At 42.6% G+C, this 20,857-nt stretch overlaps 1 protein-coding gene across 9 annotated transcripts in view; it reads right to left on the bottom strand.

Moving 5' to 3' along the window:
* Nucleotides 1–200: 200 nt before the first annotated feature.
* LOC124288156 overlaps nucleotides 201–20,857 on the bottom strand; it is a 64,655-nt gene continuing 43,998 nt past the window's right edge. For all 9 annotated transcript variants that reach the window (XM_046724727.1, XM_046724731.1, XM_046724729.1 and 6 more), the window contains 7 exons: nucleotides 16,559–16,570; nucleotides 15,201–15,464; nucleotides 12,798–12,953; nucleotides 9,556–9,902; nucleotides 7,364–7,457; nucleotides 3,431–3,510; nucleotides 201–1,932 (listed from right to left, as the gene is read on the bottom strand). In XM_046724727.1, the coding sequence (XP_046580683.1) occupies nucleotides 1,819–1,932; nucleotides 3,431–3,510; nucleotides 7,364–7,457; nucleotides 9,556–9,902; nucleotides 12,798–12,953; nucleotides 15,201–15,464; nucleotides 16,559–16,570 (1,067 nt within the window). In that variant the 3' untranslated portion in view covers nucleotides 201–1,818. The remainder of the gene's footprint in view (nucleotides 1,933–3,430; nucleotides 3,511–7,363; nucleotides 7,458–9,555; nucleotides 9,903–12,797; nucleotides 12,954–15,200; nucleotides 15,465–16,558; nucleotides 16,571–20,857) is intronic.

The raw sequence follows: 20,857 nt of genomic DNA, 5'->3' as shown, positions 1-20,857 counted from the left end.
CTGTTGGTTGTATGAATTTGATGACTATTGGTTGTTGTGTGAATATGTATCGTCCGAGGGTATACTGGCATAATGTCTAGATGGCTGTACTTCCGGGTTAGGGTTAACAGTAGGCGATGTGTTACTGGGATACTGTCTGTAAGGCCGGTTCACACACTGATGAGTCGCACGAGCTAGATTGTCATGAATCAAGTCGAAAACAATGCTGAGAAACGTTTATTTGCCGTAGATCAATCTGTCCACAATAAAATACTAATGCGATCAAATAAGAGGCGATGTACAGAAGCAAGAAAAGAGAAGGAATGGGGAAGGTGTCCCCGGTAGCGTCAGCAGCTTACTAGGCACTTCAACGTTCAGTATTTCATCGCCAGTGTCCCTATGTGATCAGTGATATGTGTACACAATGACAGAACAATCCAAACTAGTCTCGGGAAGAAGAGCTGTTTCAATCGTATATCTTCATCACAGAAATGATTGTCAGTGGCATGGGTGACAGGAAGCTCTAGAGAAGAAAAGGGTGTAGGATGGGGTGAGAAGAGTGGTCCACTGTCGGGGATAGCAGGTGCAGGTGACAGGAAGCTCTAGAGAAGAAAAGGGTGTAGGATTGGGTGAGAAGAGTGGTCCACTGTCGGGGATAGCAGGTGCAGGTGACAGGAAACTCTAGAGAAGAAAAGGGTGTAGGATTGGGTGAGAAGAGTGGTCTACTGTCGGGGATAGCAGGTGCAGGTGACAGGAAGCTCTAGAGAAGAAAAGTGTGTAGAACGACGTGAGAGGGGTGGTCCACTGTTAAATTATAGCGAAATTCTGTCGCTTTGGTGTTGGATTGAGTCATTTCCGATTATTTCTTTTGAGGGAAATTAATTAGGGGAGAATTTGACTCAAACGGACTGTAGTAGGTACAGCAAGTTACATGAAGCAGTAGAGGTGTCCAGGTGTGTGGGGACCGTGCCGTGTGATGATAGGAAGCAGTAGAGGTGTCCAGGTGTGTAGGGACCGTGCCGTGTGATGATAGGAAGCAGTAGAGGTGTCCAGGTGTGTGGGGACCGTGCCGTGTGATGATAGGAAGTACACATACAGAGAACATGACGGAAAGACATCGGTGGGCGAGAGATGCATCACACAGGAAGTACGCATATCATGGAAACTAGTGCAAGAGACAGATTGGCGAGAGATGCATCACACAGGAAGTATACAGAGGACACGAGGGCAAGAGACAGATTGGCGAGAGATGCATCACACAGGAAGTATACAGAGGACACGAGGGCAAGAGACAGATTGGCTAGAGATGCATCACACAGGAAGTACACAGAGGACACGAGGGCAAGAGACAGATTGGCTAGAGATACATCACACAGGAAGTATACAGAGGACACGAGGGCAAGAGACAGATTGGCTAGATATGCATCACACAGGAAGTATACAGAGGACACGAGGCAAGAGACAGATTGGCTAGAGATGCATCACACAGGAAGTATACAGAGGACACGAGGCAAGAGACAGATTGGCTAGAGATGCATCACACAGGAAGTATACAGAGGACACGAGGCAAGAGACAGATTGGCTAGAGATGCATCACACAGGAAGTATACAGAGGACACGAGGCAAGAGACAGATTGGCTAGAGATGCAGGGACACACAAGAGACAGGAAGTATCACACAGGAAGTATACACAGAGGACACGAGGCAGGAGACAGATTGGCTAGAGATGCATCACACAGCATGAAAATACACATAAGATACTACAACAAGACAGAATTATGTATACAGTTGACACCGAGTTGAGATACATGGTTGGTGATGTCCAATACGTTTAAGACGTCACAGGCTGGGGACTTCTGTGGTTCCGACAAGGGGAGTACTGACGCTACCCTCCCTGACAAGGGCAGAGGCGTTGCGGAAGAGATGAGGATTGCACCCAACGTACATCACAAACTGAAATGAAAAAGGTCACAGTGTATACGCGCCGCCACAGCTCCCACTCATACCTATATAACGTGTGGACGTATTCAGAGACAGCATCAGCTCTCAGCACAATTCTGTTACCACCAGGACACCCACCACCCTTCTGTTACCACCAGGACACCCACCACCCTTCTGTCATCTCCAGGACACACATTGCCCTTCTGTCATCACCAGGACATCCAATACCCTTCTGTTACCACCAGGACACCCACCACCCTTCTGTCATCTCCAGGACACCATCACCCTTCTGTCGTCACCAGGACACCCAACACCCTTCCGTTACCACCAGGACACCCACCACCCTTCTGTTACCACCAGGACACCCACCACCCTTCTGTCATTACCAGGACACCCACCACCCTTCTGTCATCTCCAGGACACCCATCACCCTTCTGTCATCACCAGGACATCCAACACCCTTCTGTTACCACCAGGACACCCACCACCCTTCTGTCATTACCAGGACATCCACCACCCTTCTGTCATCTCCAGGACACCATCACCCTTCTGTCATCACCAGGACACCCACCACCCTTCTGTCACCACCAGGACACCAACCACCCTTCTGTTACCACCAGGACACCCACATCCCTTCTGTTACCACCGGGACACCCACCACCTTTCTGTTACCACCAGGACACCAACCACCTTTCTGTTACCACCAGGACACCCACCACCCTTCTGTTACCACCAGGACACCCACCACCCTTCTGTTACCATTAGACACTCAGCACCCTCCTGATACCATCGGGACACCCACCACCCTTCTGTTACCACTAGGAAACCCACCACCCTTCCGTTACCACCAGGACACCCACCACCCTTCTGTAATCTCCAGGACACCCATCACCCTTCTGTTACCACCAGGACACCCACCACCCTTCCGTTACCACCAGGACATCCACCACCCTTCTGTCATCTCCAGGACACCCATCACCCTTCTGTTACCACCAGGACACCCACCACCCTTCTGTTACCACCAGGACACCCACCACCTTTCTGTCATCACCAGGACACCCACCACCCTTCTGTTACCACCAGGACACCCACCACCCTTCTGTTGCCATCAGGACACCCACCACCCTTCTGTTACCACATGACACCCACCACCCTTCTGTTACCACCAGGACACCCACCACCCTTCTGTTACCATTAGACACTCAGCACCCTTCTGCTACCACCGTGAAACCCAACACCCTTCTGTTATCACCAGGACACCCACCACCCTTCTGTCACCACCAGGACACCCACCACCCTTCTGTCATCACCAGGACACCCACCACCCTTCTGTCATCTCCAGGACACCCAACACCCTTCTGTTATCACCAGGACACCCACCACCCTTCTGTTACCACTAGGACACCCACCACCCTTCTGTCATTACCAGGACACCCACCACCCTCCTGTCATCTCCAGGACACCCATCACCCTTCTGTTACCACTAGGACACCCAGCTGTCGTCTCTTACCTGGACAATTTTCCCGTAGAAGTTGGGGTGATCCAGGCCTTTTCCGATACTCAACGGGCATTTTGTTGGGGATATCTTGCCTGAGTGAAATAAACCAGAATTTATACTGTTGAATTACGACCTGGAAATGCTGCAATATCAATCCGACTTATTTCAATCAACTCCAAACATGTTTCAAGAGAATCGTGTTCCATCATATCAGTCTCAGTATCTAAACAACCGGGCATAACAAAGATATCATTTTTAAAGTAATTGTAGAACAAAAAACAACGCTGGTACAGGTTTCAACTCAAGCAGAAAACATTCGCCAAAACGCAACACGGTAACGGTAACAACGAAGCTGTCCGATCACTTGTTGAGAATTGTACAGTTATCAACAAGACAAAGATGTAATTGCTGGGCAGTGGTCCAAATGCCCGTGTGAGGATGTGGCATAAATACTGATGTAGGCAGAGCAAACACACAGTAGCCACAGAAACCACTCCGAACACTTACCCAAGACAGGGCGATCGGTATGGCCAACATTGGGGCTTCACAATGTCAGCTGACAAGATCCTTCAAGAACCACCATCAGCAAATTGATAAGCCGCTACCAGCAAGCAGGCCAGAGCCAAGAAAGCCCAAGATCAGGAAGACCAAGAGTCACAACACCTGCCGAAGACCACTACATCCGACAGCTCCGGACGTCAACGGCGGCGACAGCACTAGGACACTTCATCAGAAGACGAAAAGTCCTTCGACGACTTGGTATGGTCGGTATAAGTGCCTACCACCCCTTCCGTGGAAAGGCCTTGACCCGTCTACACCGTCAACGCAGACTGCTATGGGCACGAAAGGTACATTGTTCGCAGCGAGGTGATAAAAGTCGGTTCAGTCGGTTCAGAAACGATGGCAGAGTTCGAGTTTTTCTACGTTGAGGAGAGCGACTGGTGCCAAACTGCGTTCAAGAAGTTCATTCGTTCGATGTAGGAGACGCATTTGTGGCCAGTGAACAGGAAGTTTGGTTATCCTCCCAGGAAATCTGAATGGTCAGCGATGCAGGGACGAAGAGTTCAGAACTTTTGTTGTGCCCTTTATTCGACAACAGCCACGGGGGAGTCATTTTGCAGCACGACAACGGAATGACTCATATCGCTAGAATTGTTCGAGAATACCTGCACAACGTTTACGCCAATATGTTGCCTTGGTCATCGCGTTCTCCAGACTTGAACCCCATTGAACATCTCTGGGATCATCCTGATCGTCAGTTGAGACAGCGTGTACCACCTCCAGCAAACCGACTGGAATTTGAACAGACTCTCTAGGTTCCTGCTGACGTCATCCGCTGATGACGACAATGTGGATATTGTGTTGACGTGTACAGATCCCCAGTAGGGTCACACCCGCAAGAACAGAATTACAATTAATGTTCAGTCGAATTATTGGAAAATGATTTCTGTTTGTAAACTAGTTATTATATATATCACATACGCGTGTGTTTTTAGTTTCTGTCAAGTGAAGTCGGTGATACATTTCTTTTGCCCGGTAGTTGACGAACTTCATCACGTATATGAGGTGAGGTGAGAATTGGATTTAACGTCGCGCTTGAGAATATTTCGCTCATATGACGACGTGCATGCGAATGTGTGTGTATGTGCGGCTGCTTGTACTAGCCCAGACTTAAGCTGGTTTTATAGTGCTAGCCCACTGAGATACCATGCCGCAGCGAAGCATGAATACCCCACTCAGACACAGTATACTGACTCCGAGCCGACCAGTCCTTGTTGTACCCATTAAGGCCGAGCGCCAGGCAGGGACCAACAAGTACCATATTTTAACGTTTTTGGTATGACGCGGTCGGGGTTTGAACCCGCGACCTTCCGCTCTCTGGGCGGACGCTCTAACCACTACACCACGGAGGCGGTCATCACGTATATGATCATTATGTAAGACGGCAAGCGGGTATTGATGCTCAAAACGGGGCAGGGGCTGACGCCTTCTTTACAGTAACCATTATTGACTGTCATACATCAGGATGTTTGTTCCTCCTGTTAGCGTGACCGTATTTGGGACTTTTCGTTCAGTAATAATGTATTTGGGACTTACCATAGAAGTCACTCGTTCAGTAACAATGTATTTTGGACTTACCATAGAAGTCCTTCGTTCAGTAATAATGTCTTTGGGACTTACCATAGAAGTCCTTCGTTCAGTAATCATGTATTTGGGACTTACCAAAGAAGTCCTTCGTTCGGTAATAATGTATTTGGGACTTACCATAGAAGTCCTTCGTTCAGTAACTATGAATTTGGGACTTACCATAGAAGTCCTTCGTTCAGTAACAATGTATTTGGGACTTACCATAGAAGTCCTTCATTCAGTAATAATGTATTTGGGACTTACCATAGAAGTCCTTCATTCAGTAACAATGTATTTGGTACTTACCATAGAAGTCCTTCGTTCAGTAATAATGTATTTGGGACTTACCATAGAAGTCCTTCATTCAGTAACAATGTATTTGGGACTTACCATAGAAGTCCTTCATTCAGTAACAATGTATTTGGGACTTACCAAAGAAGTCCTTCGTTCAGTAACAATGTATTTGGTACTTACCATAGAAGTCCTTCGTTCAGTAACAATGTATTTGGGACTTACCATAGAAGTCCTTCATTCAGTAACAATGTATTTGGTACTTACCATAGAAGTCCTTCGTTCAGTAACTATGAATTTGGGACTTACCATAGAACTCCTTCGTTCAGTAACAATGTATTTGGGACTTACCATAGAAGTCCTTCATTCAGTAACAATGTATTTGGGACTTACCATAGAAGTCCTTCATTCAGTAATAATGTATTTGGGACTTACCATAGAAGTCCTTCATTCAGTAACAATGTATTTGGTACTTACCATAGAAGTCCTTCGTTCAGTAATAATGTATTTGGGACTTACCATAGAAGTCCTTCATTCAGTAACAATGTATTTGGGACTTACCATAGAAGTCCTTCATTCAGTAACAATGTATTTGGGACTTACCAAAGAAGTCCTTCGTTCAGTAACAATGTATTTGGTACTTACCATAGAAGTCCTTCGTTCAGTAACAATGTATTTGGGACTTACCATAGAAGTCCTTCGTTCAGTAACAATGTATTTGGTACTTACCATAGAAGTCCTTCGTTCAGTAACAATGTATTTGGTACTTACCATAGAAGTCCTTCGTTCAGTAACAATGTATTTGGGACTTACCATAGAAGTCCTTCGTTCAGTAACAATGTATTTGGGACTTACCATAGAAGTCCTTCGTTCAGTAACAATGTATTTGGGACTTACCAAAGAAGTCCTTCGTTCAGTAACAATGTATTTGGTACTTACCATAGAAGTCCTTCGTTCAGTAACTATGAATTTGGGACTTACCATAGAAATCCTTCGTTCAGTAACAATGTATTTGGGACTTACCATAGAAGTCCTTCATTCAGTAATAATGTATTTGGGACTTACCATAGAAGTCCTTCATTCAGTAACAATGTATTTGGTACTTACCATAGAAGTCCTTCGTTCAGTAATAATGTATTTGGGACTTACAATAGAAGTCCTTCATTCAGTAACAATGTATTTGGTACTTACCATAGAAGTCCTTCATTCAGTAACAATGTATTTGGGACTTACCAAAGAAGTCCTTCATTCAGTAACAATGTATTTGGGACTTACCATAGAAGTCCTTCGTTCAGTAACAATGTATTTGGGACTTACCATAGAAGTCCTTCGTTCAGTAACAATGTATTTGGGATTTACCATAGAAGTCCTTCGTTCAGTAACAATGTATTTGGTACTTACCATAGAAGTCCTTCGTTCAGTAACAATGTATTTGGGACTTACCAAAGAAGTCCTTCGTTCAGTAATAATGTATTTGGGACTTACCATAGAAGTCCTTCGTTCAGTAACAATGTATTTGGGACTTACCATAGAAGTCCAGCACCTTGTAGTCCGATCCAGTGACGCCAATCATTTTACCATTATGGATTTTCAACATGGCAAAGCTCCAACCTGTTGCTGCCTGTAATGCCACGTGAAAGTACAAAGTCCGATTACAGGGAGATAGAAAGATGTATGTAAATGCAAGGTCTGATTACAGAGAGACAGAAAGAGGTATGTAAATACAAGGTCTGATTACAGAGAGACAGAAAGATTTAAGTAAATACAGGGTCTGATTACAGAAAGACAGAAAGATGTATGTAAATACAGGGTCTGATTACAGAAAGACAGAAAGATGTATGTAAATACAGGGTCTGATTACAGAGGGACATGAAGATGTATGTAAATACAGGGTCTGATTACAGAGAGACAGAAAGATGTATGTAAATACAGGGTCTGATTACAGAGAGACAGAAAGATGTATGTAAATACAGGGTCTGATTACAGAGGGGCATGAAGATGTATGTAAATACAGGGTCTGATAACAGAGAGACAGAAAGATGTATGTAAATACAGGGTCTGATTACAGAGGGACATGAAGATGTATGTAAATACAGGGTCTGATTACAGAGAGACAGAAACACGATGTATGTAAATACAGGGTCTGATTACAGAGAGACAGAAAGACGTATGTAAATACAGGGTCTGATTACAGAGAGACAGAAAGACGTATGTAAATACAGGGTCTGATTACAGAGAGACAGAAAGATGTATGTAAATACAGGGTCTGATTACAGAGAGACAGAAACACGATGTATGAATACAGGGTCTGATTACAGAGAGACAGAAAGATGTATGTAAATACAGGGTCTGATTACAGAGAGACAGAAACACGATGTATGTAAATACAGGGTCTGATTACAGAGAGACAGAAACACGATGTATGTAAATACAGGGTCTGATTACAGAGAGACAGAAAGATGTATGTAAATACAGGGTCTGATTACAGAGGGACATGAAGATGTATGTAAATACAGGGTCTGATTACAGAGAGACAGAAAGATGTATGTAAATACAGGGTCTGATTACAGAGAGACAGAAACACGATGTATGTAAATACAGGGTCTGATTACAGAGAGACAGAAAGATGTATGTAAATACAGGGTCTGATTACAGAGAGACAGAAACACGATGTATGTAAATACAGGGTCTGATTACAGAGAGACAGAAACACGATGTATGTAAATACAGGGTCTGATTACAGAAAGACAGAAAGATGTATGTAAATACAGGGTCTGATTACAGAGGGACATGAAGATGTATGTAAATACACGGTCTGATTACAGAGGGACATGAAGTCTGATTACAGATGTATGTAACTACAGGGTCTGATTACAGAGAGACAGAAAGATGTATGTAACTACAGGGTCTGATTACAGAGAGACAGAAAGATGTATGTAAATACACGGTCTGATTACAGAGAGACAGAAAGATGTATGTAAATACAGGGTCTGATTACAGAGGGACAGGAAGATTTAAGTAAATACAGCGTGTGATTGTAAAGTGACAGGGATTGGTATCACGTGGGTTCGCAGTATCAGAGTTTGAAGAAACGAGGAGATAAGGGTCAGAACACAGACAGAAGTGGACACAGATTACACTGAAAAGAAAAACATAGCATCACGACAGTGAGAGCCACAACGAATGTCGTAAACCGTGCTTGATAACACAATGAAGGTGGAACGGAATGGTGTCAGAGGAAGACACACCTGTGTCAGGTTAGTCAGAGGAAGCTTAAGACAAACCTCTGTCAGGTTAGTCAGAGGAAGCCACACCTGTATCAGGTTAGTCAGAGGAAGACACACCTGTGTCAGGTTAGTCAGAGGAAGCCACACCTGTGTCAGGTTAGTCAGAGGAAGCCACGCCTGTGTAGGTTAGTCAGAGGAAGACACACCTGTGTCAGGTTAGTCAGAGGAAGACACACCTGTGTCAGGTTAGTCAGAGGAAGCCACACCTGTGTCAGGTTAGTCAGAGGAAGCCACACCTGTGTCAGGTTAGTCAGAGGAAGCCACGCCTGTGTAGGTTAGTCAGAGGAAGACACACCTGTGTCAGGTTAGTCAGAGGAAGCCACACCTGTGTCAGGTTAGTCAAAAAGATCAGTTGAAGAAGTAAGGGAATAAAGAGGGGGACTTCACATGGAAAGGGACACCTTTTTTGTTTCGATCGCCTGACCTACTTACCGGACATGGAACACACATCACAACTTTTTGTCCGTAATGGTTTGTGACATGGAAACAGACTCCGTCGAAGACCACGATGATGTAGATGGTGGCTTCTTCACCATCGCACAATGAGTTGCTCACAACGACGCGGGTGGTGTTGTCAACGCGGAAGTAGTAAAAGGATATGGTCAGCTCATCACCATAGTAACCGTTTCTGAAGTAAGGGACGCTGAGAGAGCTACTGCCGTCCCACACTGCTGCAGGGATGTCGTAGTGGATGTACACGCCGTGGTTGTCCACGTGGTGGTTGTGAGCGACGTCTTTGGTGTTGTAGAACAGAGGTAGATACAGAACAGGCGTACAACCTACAACAGCATCAGGCACATCTTGACACAGAACAGGTGTACAACCTACAACAGCATCAGGCACATCTTGACATAGAACAGGTGTACAACCTACAACAGCATCAAGCACATCTTGACACAGAACAGGCGTACAACCTACAACAGCATCAAGCACATTTTGACACAGAACAGGCGTACAACCTACAACAGCATCAGGCACATTTTGACATAGATCAGGCGTACAACATATATCAGCATCAAGCACATCTTGACACAAAACAGGCTTACAACCAACACTTTCCTGGAATGCTGAACACTATCTAACACCTCCCTGGAATGTAGGACACTATCTAAAACCTGCCTTGAATGTAAGACACTATCTAACACCTACCTTGATTGATGGACACTACCTAACACATGGATTGAATGTAAATAAGTATCTAACACCTGGATGGAATGTAAGACACTATCTAACACCTGCCTGGAATGCTGAACACTATCTAACATTTCCCTGGAATGTAGGACACTATCTAACACCTGCCTGGAATGTAAGAAACTATCTAACACCTAGATGGAATGTAATACACTATCTAACACCTGCCTGGAATGCAGGTCATTATCTAACACCCGTCTGGAAAAAGGACACTATCTAACACCTGCCTGGAATGAATGACACTATCTAACACCTGCCTGGAATAAAGGACACTATCTAACACCTGCCTGGAATGAAGGACATTATCTAACACCTGCCTGGAATAAAGGACACTATCTAACACCTCCCTGGAATATAGGACATTATCTAACACCTGCCTGGAATGCAGAACACTATTTAACACCTGCCTGGAATGCAGAACACTATCTAACACCTGCCTGGAATGTAGGACACTATCTAACATCTGCTTAGAATGAAGGACACTATCTAACACCAGCCTTGAATAAAGGACACTATCTACTATTTAACACCTGCCTGGAATGTAAGACAATATCTAACACCTGGATGGAATGTAGGACACCATCTAACACCTGCCTGGAATAAAGGACACTATCTAACACCTGGATGAAATGTAAGACACTATCTAGCACATGCCTAGAATAAAGAACACTATCTAACACCTGCCTGGAATAAAGGACACAATCTACCACCTGCCTGGAATGAAACACATTATCTAACACCTGCCTGGAATAAAGGACACTATCTAACAACACCTGCCTGGAATATAGGACACTATCTAACACCTCCTTGGAATAAAGGACACTATCTAACACGAGCCTTGAATAAAGGACACTATCTACTATCTAACACCTGCCTGGAATGTAAGACATTATCTAACATCTAGATGGAATGTAAGACACTATCTAACACCTGCCTGGAATGCTGAACACTATCTAGCATTTCCCTGGAATGTAAGCCACTATCTAACACCTGCCTGGAATGTAAGACACTATCTAACACCTGGATGGAATGTAAGACACTATCTAACACCTGCTTGGAATGAAAGACACTATCTAACACCAGCCTTGAATAAAGGACAGTATCTACTATCTAACACCTGCCTGGAATGTAAGACGCTATCTAACACCAGGATGGAATGTAAGACACCATCTACACCTAACACCTGCCTGGAATGAAGGACACTATCTAACACCTGGATGGAATGTAAGAAACTATCTAACACCTGCCTGGAATGCAGGTCATTATCTAACACCTGCCTAGAAAAAGTACACTATCTAACACCTGCCTGGAATGAATGACACTATCTAACACCTGCCTGGAATAGAGGACACTATCTAACACCTGCCTGGAATAAAGGACACTATCTCACACCTGCCTGGAATAGAGGACACTATCTAACACCTCCCTGGAATAAAGGGCACTATCTAACACCTCCTTGGAATAAAGGACACTATCTAACATCTGCTTAGAATGAAGGACACTATCTAACACCAGCCTTGAATAAAGGACACTATCTACTATTTAACACCTGCCTGGAATGTAAGACAATATCTAACACCTGGATGGAATGTAAGACGCTATCTAACACCTGCCTGGAATGAAGGACACTATCTAACACATGGATGGAATGTAAGACACTATTTAACACCTGCCTGGAATGCTTGACACTATATAACTCCTGCCTGGTACAAAAGACACTATCTAACACCTGCCTGGAATGCAAGGCACTGTCTAACACCTGCCTGGAATAAAGGACACTATCTAACACCTGGATGGAATGTAAGACACTATCTAACACCATAATGGAATGTAAGGCACTATCTAACACCTGGATGGAATGTAGACTCTATAAAACACCTGCCTGGAATGCGGGACACTATCTAACACCTGCCTTGAATGCTGGACACTATCTAACACCTGCCTGGAATGCTGGACACTATCTAACACCTGCCTGGAATGCTGGACACTATCTAACACCTGCCTGGAATGCTGGACACTATCTAACACCTGGCTGGAATGCTGGACACTATCTAACACCTGGCTGGAATGCTGGACACTACTATCTGGACAATCTAACACCTGGCTGGAATGCTGGACACTATCTAACACCTGGCTGGAATGCTGGACACTATCTAACACCTGGCTGGAATGCTGGACACTATCTAACACCTGGCCTGGAATGCTGGACACTATCTAACACATCTAACACCTGGCTGGAATGCTGGACACTATCTAACACCTGGCTGGAACAGCTGGAATGCTGGACACTATCTAACACCTGGCTGGAATGCTGGACACTATCTAACACCTGGCTGGAATGCTGGACACTATCTAACACCTGCCTGGAATGCTGGACACTATCTAACACCTGGCTGGAATGCTGGACACTATCTAACACCTGGCTGGAATGCTGGACACTATCTAACACCTGGCTGGAATGCTGGACACTATCTAACACCTGCCTTGAATGCTGGACACGCTGGAGTGTATGTCGCAGTTGCAGGAGGTTTTGTTGTAAGCCGTTCCTTGTGCACACGGACGCACGATCCATTTGTAGTGGACATACTGCAGGTACACGTGCTTGTTAGCTGGGTGGGCCTTTTTCTGGTAGCAAGGGTCTGAAGTGCAAGTATAAAACATTTAAGTGTACCCTCATCATCGGTAAAGGGTATGGCGAGTCCATCTTTCATCCTCAATTAAACCTAAATTGGCACAGGAAATGAGTAGCACAGGGTGGCTTACCCGCCACACAGGACAATGGTATGTTACCCACCACACAGGACAATGGTATGTTACCCACCACACAGGACAATGGTATGTTACCCACCACACAGGACAATGGTATGTTATCCACCACACAGGACAATGGTATGTTACCCACCACACAAGACAATGATATGTTATCCACCACACAGGACAATGGTACGTTACCCACCACACAGGACAATGGTATGTTACCCACCACACAGGACGGTGGTATGTAACCCGCTACACAGGACAATGGTATGTTACCAACCACACAGGACAATGATATGTTACCCACCACATAGGACAGTGGTATGTTACCAACTACACAGGACAATGAAATGTTACCCACTACACAGGACGATGTTATGTTACCCGCTACACAGGACAATGATATGTTACCCACCACACACAGGACAATGTTATGTTACCCACTACACAGGACAATGTTATGTTACCCATCATACAGGACAATGTTATGTTACCCATCATACAGGACAATAATATGTTACCCACCACACACAAGACAATGGTATGTTACCCACCACACAAGACAATGGTATGTTACCCACCACACAGGATAATGAAATGCTACCCACCACACAGGACAATGCTATGTTACCCACCACACAGGACAATCAAATGTTACCCACCACACAGGACAATGGTATATTATCCACCACACAGGAAAATCAAATGATACCCACCACACAGGACAATAGTATGTTACCCACCACACAGTACAATGTTATGTTACCCACCACACAGGACAATGGTATGCTACCCACCACATAGGACAATCAAATGTTACCCACCACACAGGACAATCAAATGTTACCCACCACACAGGACAATGGTATGTTACCCACCACACAGGACAATGGTATGTTACCCACCACACAGGACAATGGTATGTTACCAAGCACAGAGGACAATGGTATGTTATCCACGACACAGGACAATGGTATGTTACCAACCACACAGGACAATCAAATGTAACCCCCAACTTAGGATAATGGTATGTTACCAACTACACAGGACAATCAAATGTTACCCACCACACAGGACGATGTTATGTTACCCACCACACAGGACAATGGTATATTATCCACCACACAGGACAATCAAATGTTACTCACCACACAGGACAATGTTATGTTACCCACCACACAGTACAATGTTACGTTACCCACCACACAGGACAATGGTATGTTACCCACCACACAGGACAATGGTATGTTACCCACCACACAGGACAATAAAATGTTACCCACCACACAGGACAATGGTATGTTACCCACCACACAGGACAGTGGTATGTTACCCACGACACAGGACAATGGTATGTTACCAAGCACAGAGGACAATGGTATGTTATCCACGACACAGGACAATGGTATGTTACCAACCACACAGGACAATCAAATGTTACCCACCACTTAAGATAATGGTATGTTACCCACCACACAGGATAATGAAATGCTACCCACCACACAGGACTGTGCTATGTTATGCACCACACAAGACAATGGTATGTTACCCACCAGCCAGGACAATGGTATGTTACCCACCACACAGGACAATGATATGTTACCCACCACACACACAGGACAATGGTATGTTACCCACCACACAGGACAATGGTATGTTACCTACCACACAGGACAATGGTATGTTACCCACCACACAGAACAATGGGACTTACCCACCACATAGGACAATGGGACTTACCCACCACATAGGACAATGGGACTTACCCATCACATAGGGCAATGGGACTTATCCACCACACAGGACAATGGGACTTACCCATCACACAGGACAGTGGGACTTACCCATCACACACAACAGTGGGACTTACCCATCACACAGGACAATGGGACTTACCCATCACACAGGACAATGGACTTACCCACCACACAGAACAATAGCACTTACCCACCACACAGAACAATAGGACTTACCCACCACACAGGACAATAGGACTTACCCATCACACAGGACAATGGCACTTACCCACCACACAGGACAATAGGACTTACCCACCACACAGAACAATAGGACTTACCCACCACACAGGACAATAGGTCTTACCCACAACAAAGGAGAAAGAGACTTACCGGCCACACATGTGCAGGTTTTGGGATTGTAGATCTGCCAGAATGCGCAGAGCTTCATTACCCATTTCCTATTAACGTACAGCTTGTAGCCCCTGGGGTTTCTCGGGTCGTGCTCCTTGTTGTAACAAGGGTCCGGTACACACGTGCATGTGTGAGGGTCATACATCTCTCCGACTGGACAAGTCTTGAATAGCCAATTCCCCGAGGTGAGCACCTTGTAGCCGTAGGGGTTGTCTGGGTCTGACGCCATGAACTCACATGGGTCTGTCAAACACGCAGCAGATATACAGATGATATCACATGGGTCTGTCAAAAACACTAGATATACAGGTGACATTACATTGGTCTGTCAAAAACATAGTAGATATACAGATGATATCACATGGGTCTGTCAACAACACAGTAGATATACAGGTGATATCATATTGGTCTGTTAACCACACAGTAGATATACAGGTGATATCATATGGGCCTGTTAACCATACATTAGATATACAGATGATATTCATGGGTCTGTCAACCACACAGCAGATATACAGATGATATCATATGGGTCTGTTAACCACACAGTAGATATACAGGTGATATCACATGGGTCTGTCAACCACACATCAGTTAAACAGATGATATCACATGGGTCTGTCAACCACACAGTAGATATACAGATGTTACCACATGGGATGCTAACCACACAGTAGATATTCAGATGATATCATATGGGTCTGTTAACCACACAGTAGATATACAAATGATATCACATGAGTCTGTTAACCACACAGTAGATATACAGATGATATCACATGGGTCTGTCAACCATACAGCAGATATACAGATGTTATCACATTGGTCTGTTAACAACACAGTAGATATACAGATGATATCACATGCGTCTGTCAACCATTAAGCAGATATACAGGTGTATTCACATGGGATGTTAACCACACAGTAAATATACAGATGATATCACATGGAGCTATGGGGCATGAGCCTGATATCCATGCATACAGCACCGGCATGACTGATTACAGGTAAGAACAATAACTTTACTGACTCTTTTAAGTATTATATTTGGATATTTAGCTGTTGAATTTAGTACTGTACACGACTGACATGTATATCATGTACTCACCTGGTTTTACTGAGTATTGTTTTCAACACAAAAATACTGAATTATTGTCTTGTGTAGTATATACTATTTATCCCACTGGCTGTACTGACAGTATGACTAATGGCGTTAGTGTTTTAATACTGTACGCTGTTGACGCAGCAGTTGCACTGGTTGTTGGTTTTATCACTGTATAATGTACTCACCTGATTGTGTTGTATATTGTATTGAGTGCTGTATTCTGTATACTCACCTGGCTGTTCGCCTGAAACATAAGAGGGAAGAACAATCCTGGTAGCGTTTTATACAAGAGACTTGTCAGTGTTCTTTTTTAAGTGTGTGTGAGATGCACCGTTATAGCATGTCAGGAACTTGTCAGTGATATGGCAGTAGAATGTCACTGATATTTAAGTAATGTCAAGGTAATATGGAGAATGGCAGTCAAATATCAGTAATAAGTCAGTAGCATGTTAATAGTATGTATGTAATATCACCGTAATATGTAGAATGACAGTCAAACATCAGTAATACGTCAGTAGCATGTTAGTAATATGTATGTAATATCACCGTAATATGTAGAATGACAGTCAAACATCAGTAATAAGTCAGTAGCATGTTAGTAATATATATGTAATATCACCGTAATATGTAGAATGATAGTCAAATATCAGTAATAAGTCAGTCGCATGTTAGTAATATGTATGTAATATCACCGTAATATGTAGAATGACAGTCAAACATCAGTAATAAGTCAGTAGCATGTTAGTAATATGTATGTAATATCACCGTAATATGTAGAATGACAGTCAAATATCAGTAATAAGTCAGTTGCATGTTAGTAATATATACGTAATATCAAGGTAATAGGTAGAATGACAGTCAAATATCAGTAATTTGTCAGTACCATGTTAGTAATATGTATGTAATATCACCGTAATATGTAGAATGACAGTCAAATATCAGTAATAAGTCAGTAGCATGTTAGTAATATGTATGTAATATCACCGTAATATGTAGAATGACAGTCAAACATCAGTAATACGTCAGTAGCATGTTAGTAATATGTATGTAATATCACCGTAATATGTAGAATGACAGTCAAACATCAGTAATAAGTCAGTAGCATGTTAGTAATATGTATGTAACATCACCGTAATATGTAGTATGTTAGTAATAATGACAGTCAAACATCAGTAATAAGTCAGTTGCATGTTAGTACTATTATGTAATATATTAATATGTAGAATGTATCATAATGAAAGTCAGTAGCATGTTAGAAATATGTATGTAATATCACCGTAATATGTAGAATGACAGTCAAATAGATCAGTGACACCACGGTAATCAGTAGAATGTTAGTCCACAAATATATGGACAGTCAGTAGCATGTTAGTAACACATGTACATCACCATATGTAGAATGATGGATCAATACATCACAGAATGAAGTCATCAGTACAGTAATATCGCCATATAGAATGTACAGACCACATGTCAGAACCACACAGACAAAGATACACCAACATGCAGTAGAACACACACAGTAGCACACATGATATGCAAATATCACACATGTAGAATGACACACACACACACATAGAAATGACAGCCCCAACATCAGTAATATGACACAGTATAATGTTACAATATGAATGACACACAAACATGCATGCATATAGAAAATATATATGGACAAACAGTAATAGTAGCATGACAGACACACACAAGAATGACATACACACAAACACAATATGTAGAATGACACACAAATACACACAGTAGCAAAATAATATATGTTAGACAATGTAGTGAATGACACAATATCGACACCACATGTAGAATAGACCAAGAATGACACAAATAAGTAGCACATGTACATGAATTAATACAGCACATATAATATGTATGCACCGCACATGTAGAATGGACAAGTCAAGACACAACAGCATAATAAACATGTGAAGATCAGCACAAATAGACACCAAAATATGTATGGACAATCATACGGACACACAATATGTGGACACACTGGATATGTAGGAATGACATCAGGCATATGCACAACTGCACATGTAGAATCGACAGTAACACAGTAGCAGTAAATAGTAACCGTACATATGTAGAACGACAGTCAACATCAGCAATGTCAGCGGCCAGTTAGCACACATGTATGTGTACCATCACTGCACATGTAGGAATGACAGTCAACATCATAACAATCAGTATACCAGGCATTATGTATGCACATCACCGTAATTAGAATGACAGCCAACATCAGCAATGTCAGCAGCAATGTTAGCAAGCACATGTATGCACATCAAATCACATGTAGAATCGATAGCCAACATCAGCACACGTCAGCAGCATGTTAGCACACATATGTAACATCACCGTAATTGTAGAAATGACAGTCAACATCAGTGCAATAGTCAGTAGCATGTTAGTACATGCATGTAATAACATCACTGCACATGTAGAAATCGATAGTCAACATCAGTAATATTGTCAGTAGCATGTTAGTAACATATATGCAATATCACTGCACATGCAGAAATCGACAAGACACACACAGAGAGACAAGTCAGCAGACAAGAAGCTATATGTATTAATAACATGCAGAACGACATCAACATCAGTAACATATCAGTAGCATGTTAGTGAATATGCACATCACCCACATGAATCGATAGTCAACATCAGCACATCACATGCATAACATCACCAATATGAATGACAACATCAACATAATCAGCAGCATGTTATAATATACTAACATCAATGCAGAATCGACAGATCAGCATTGAGAATGCAGAACGACAAATCAACATTATATAGGAATCGACAGTCAACATCAGACACATCAGTAGCATGTTAGTAACATATACATCACCAGAATATGGAACGGAGACCACACACACACATGAATGAGGAATGACCACACAGGAAGACACACATGTAGAATGACACAGACCACAGAGGACACACATGGACACAAGACCAGAAGACACAAAATATGAAATGGATAGCCAAGACACACACAAGGAAATGAGACACACCACACATGAATGACAAGACAGAGACAAGAATGGAGGAAATATCACAGAAGAATGACACACACACAAGTAATACACACACACATGAATGATAGCCACACACACATGTGAAATGACACAACACACACACAGAAGAATATATACACACAAAATATGTAGAATGACAGAAATACACACACACAAAGAAAATATGGAAGACACAAATATGGAATGACACACACACAGCCAGTGAAAAGGACACAAATATGTAGAATGAAGGAAATAAAGACAAAATACAAAGAAAAAGGACAAATATGGAATGGAGGAACAACAAGACACAGTAGTATAAAGAAGACAAATATGGAATGGAGGAAATAACACACAAAAACACACAGAATAAAGAAGAGAATATGGAATGACACAAATAAATAAATATGTAAGACACAAATATGGAATGATGGAAGAAGAAATAATAAAATATATGGAAGACAAATATGAAATGGAAGGAAGAATAAAAATATATAATGGACACAGAATATGGAATGGAGGAAGACAGAAGCCAGTAGCATGAAAAGAAAGAAAATATGAAATGGAGGAAATAAATAATAATAATAAAAATATAAAGACACAAAATGAGGAATAAATAGTATAAAAATATGAAGACAATATGTGGAATGGAGGAATAGAATAGTAGTGAATAAAAATATAAAGACAAACAAATATGGAATGGAGGAAGAATAGTATAAAAAGAGACAAATATGGAATGGAGGAAGGACAGAATATAAAGAAGGACAAGGAATATGGAATGGAGGAAGAATAAATAGTAGTGGAATGGAATAAATAAATAGTAGCATGGCAGGACAAAGGAATGGAAGAAGAAACATGCATGTACACATCACACCGTAATATGTAGAAACGATAGTCAAACATCAGTAATAAGTCAGTAGCACGTTAGTAATATGTACGTAACATCACCCAATATGTAGAAATCGATAGTCAAAATCAACATCAGTAATAATGTCAGCAGCATATAAATAACGTATGTGCATATCACCGTAATTACGGTGAATGATAGTCAACATCAGCAACATCAGCTTGAAGCCAGTAACGTGCATGTAACATCACTGCACGTGCATATCGCCGTCAATATGTGGCAATAACGATAGCTATATATCACATCGCAGAATGTCACATCAGTAACGTAATCAGTAGCATGTTAGTAACATGTATGCGTCACCATCATGTAGAATCGATAGTCAAATGATCAGTAATATGTCAGCAGTACGTTAGTAATATGTATGTAATATCACCGTTATATGGTGAACGACAATCAAACATCAGCAACGGTCAGTAGCACGTTAGTAACATGCGCCGTAATAATCGCTGCAATAGGTATGAACGGATAGTCAACATCAGTAATAATCAGCATGTTAGCACATGCACAATCAAATCAACATGTTGAATGACAGCCGCAACATCAGCCGTAAGGTAGGTGGTAACGTTAGTAATATCACCACATG

Source organism: Haliotis rubra, unplaced genomic scaffold (genome assembly GCF_003918875.1).
Source record: "Haliotis rubra isolate DU_JTF1 unplaced genomic scaffold, ASM391887v1 Scf413, whole genome shotgun sequence".
NCBI lineage: Eukaryota > Metazoa > Mollusca > Gastropoda > Lepetellida > Haliotidae > Haliotis > Haliotis rubra.
Note: the sequence above shows the minus strand (reverse complement) of the source record. Positions and strands in the feature narration are given on the sequence as shown.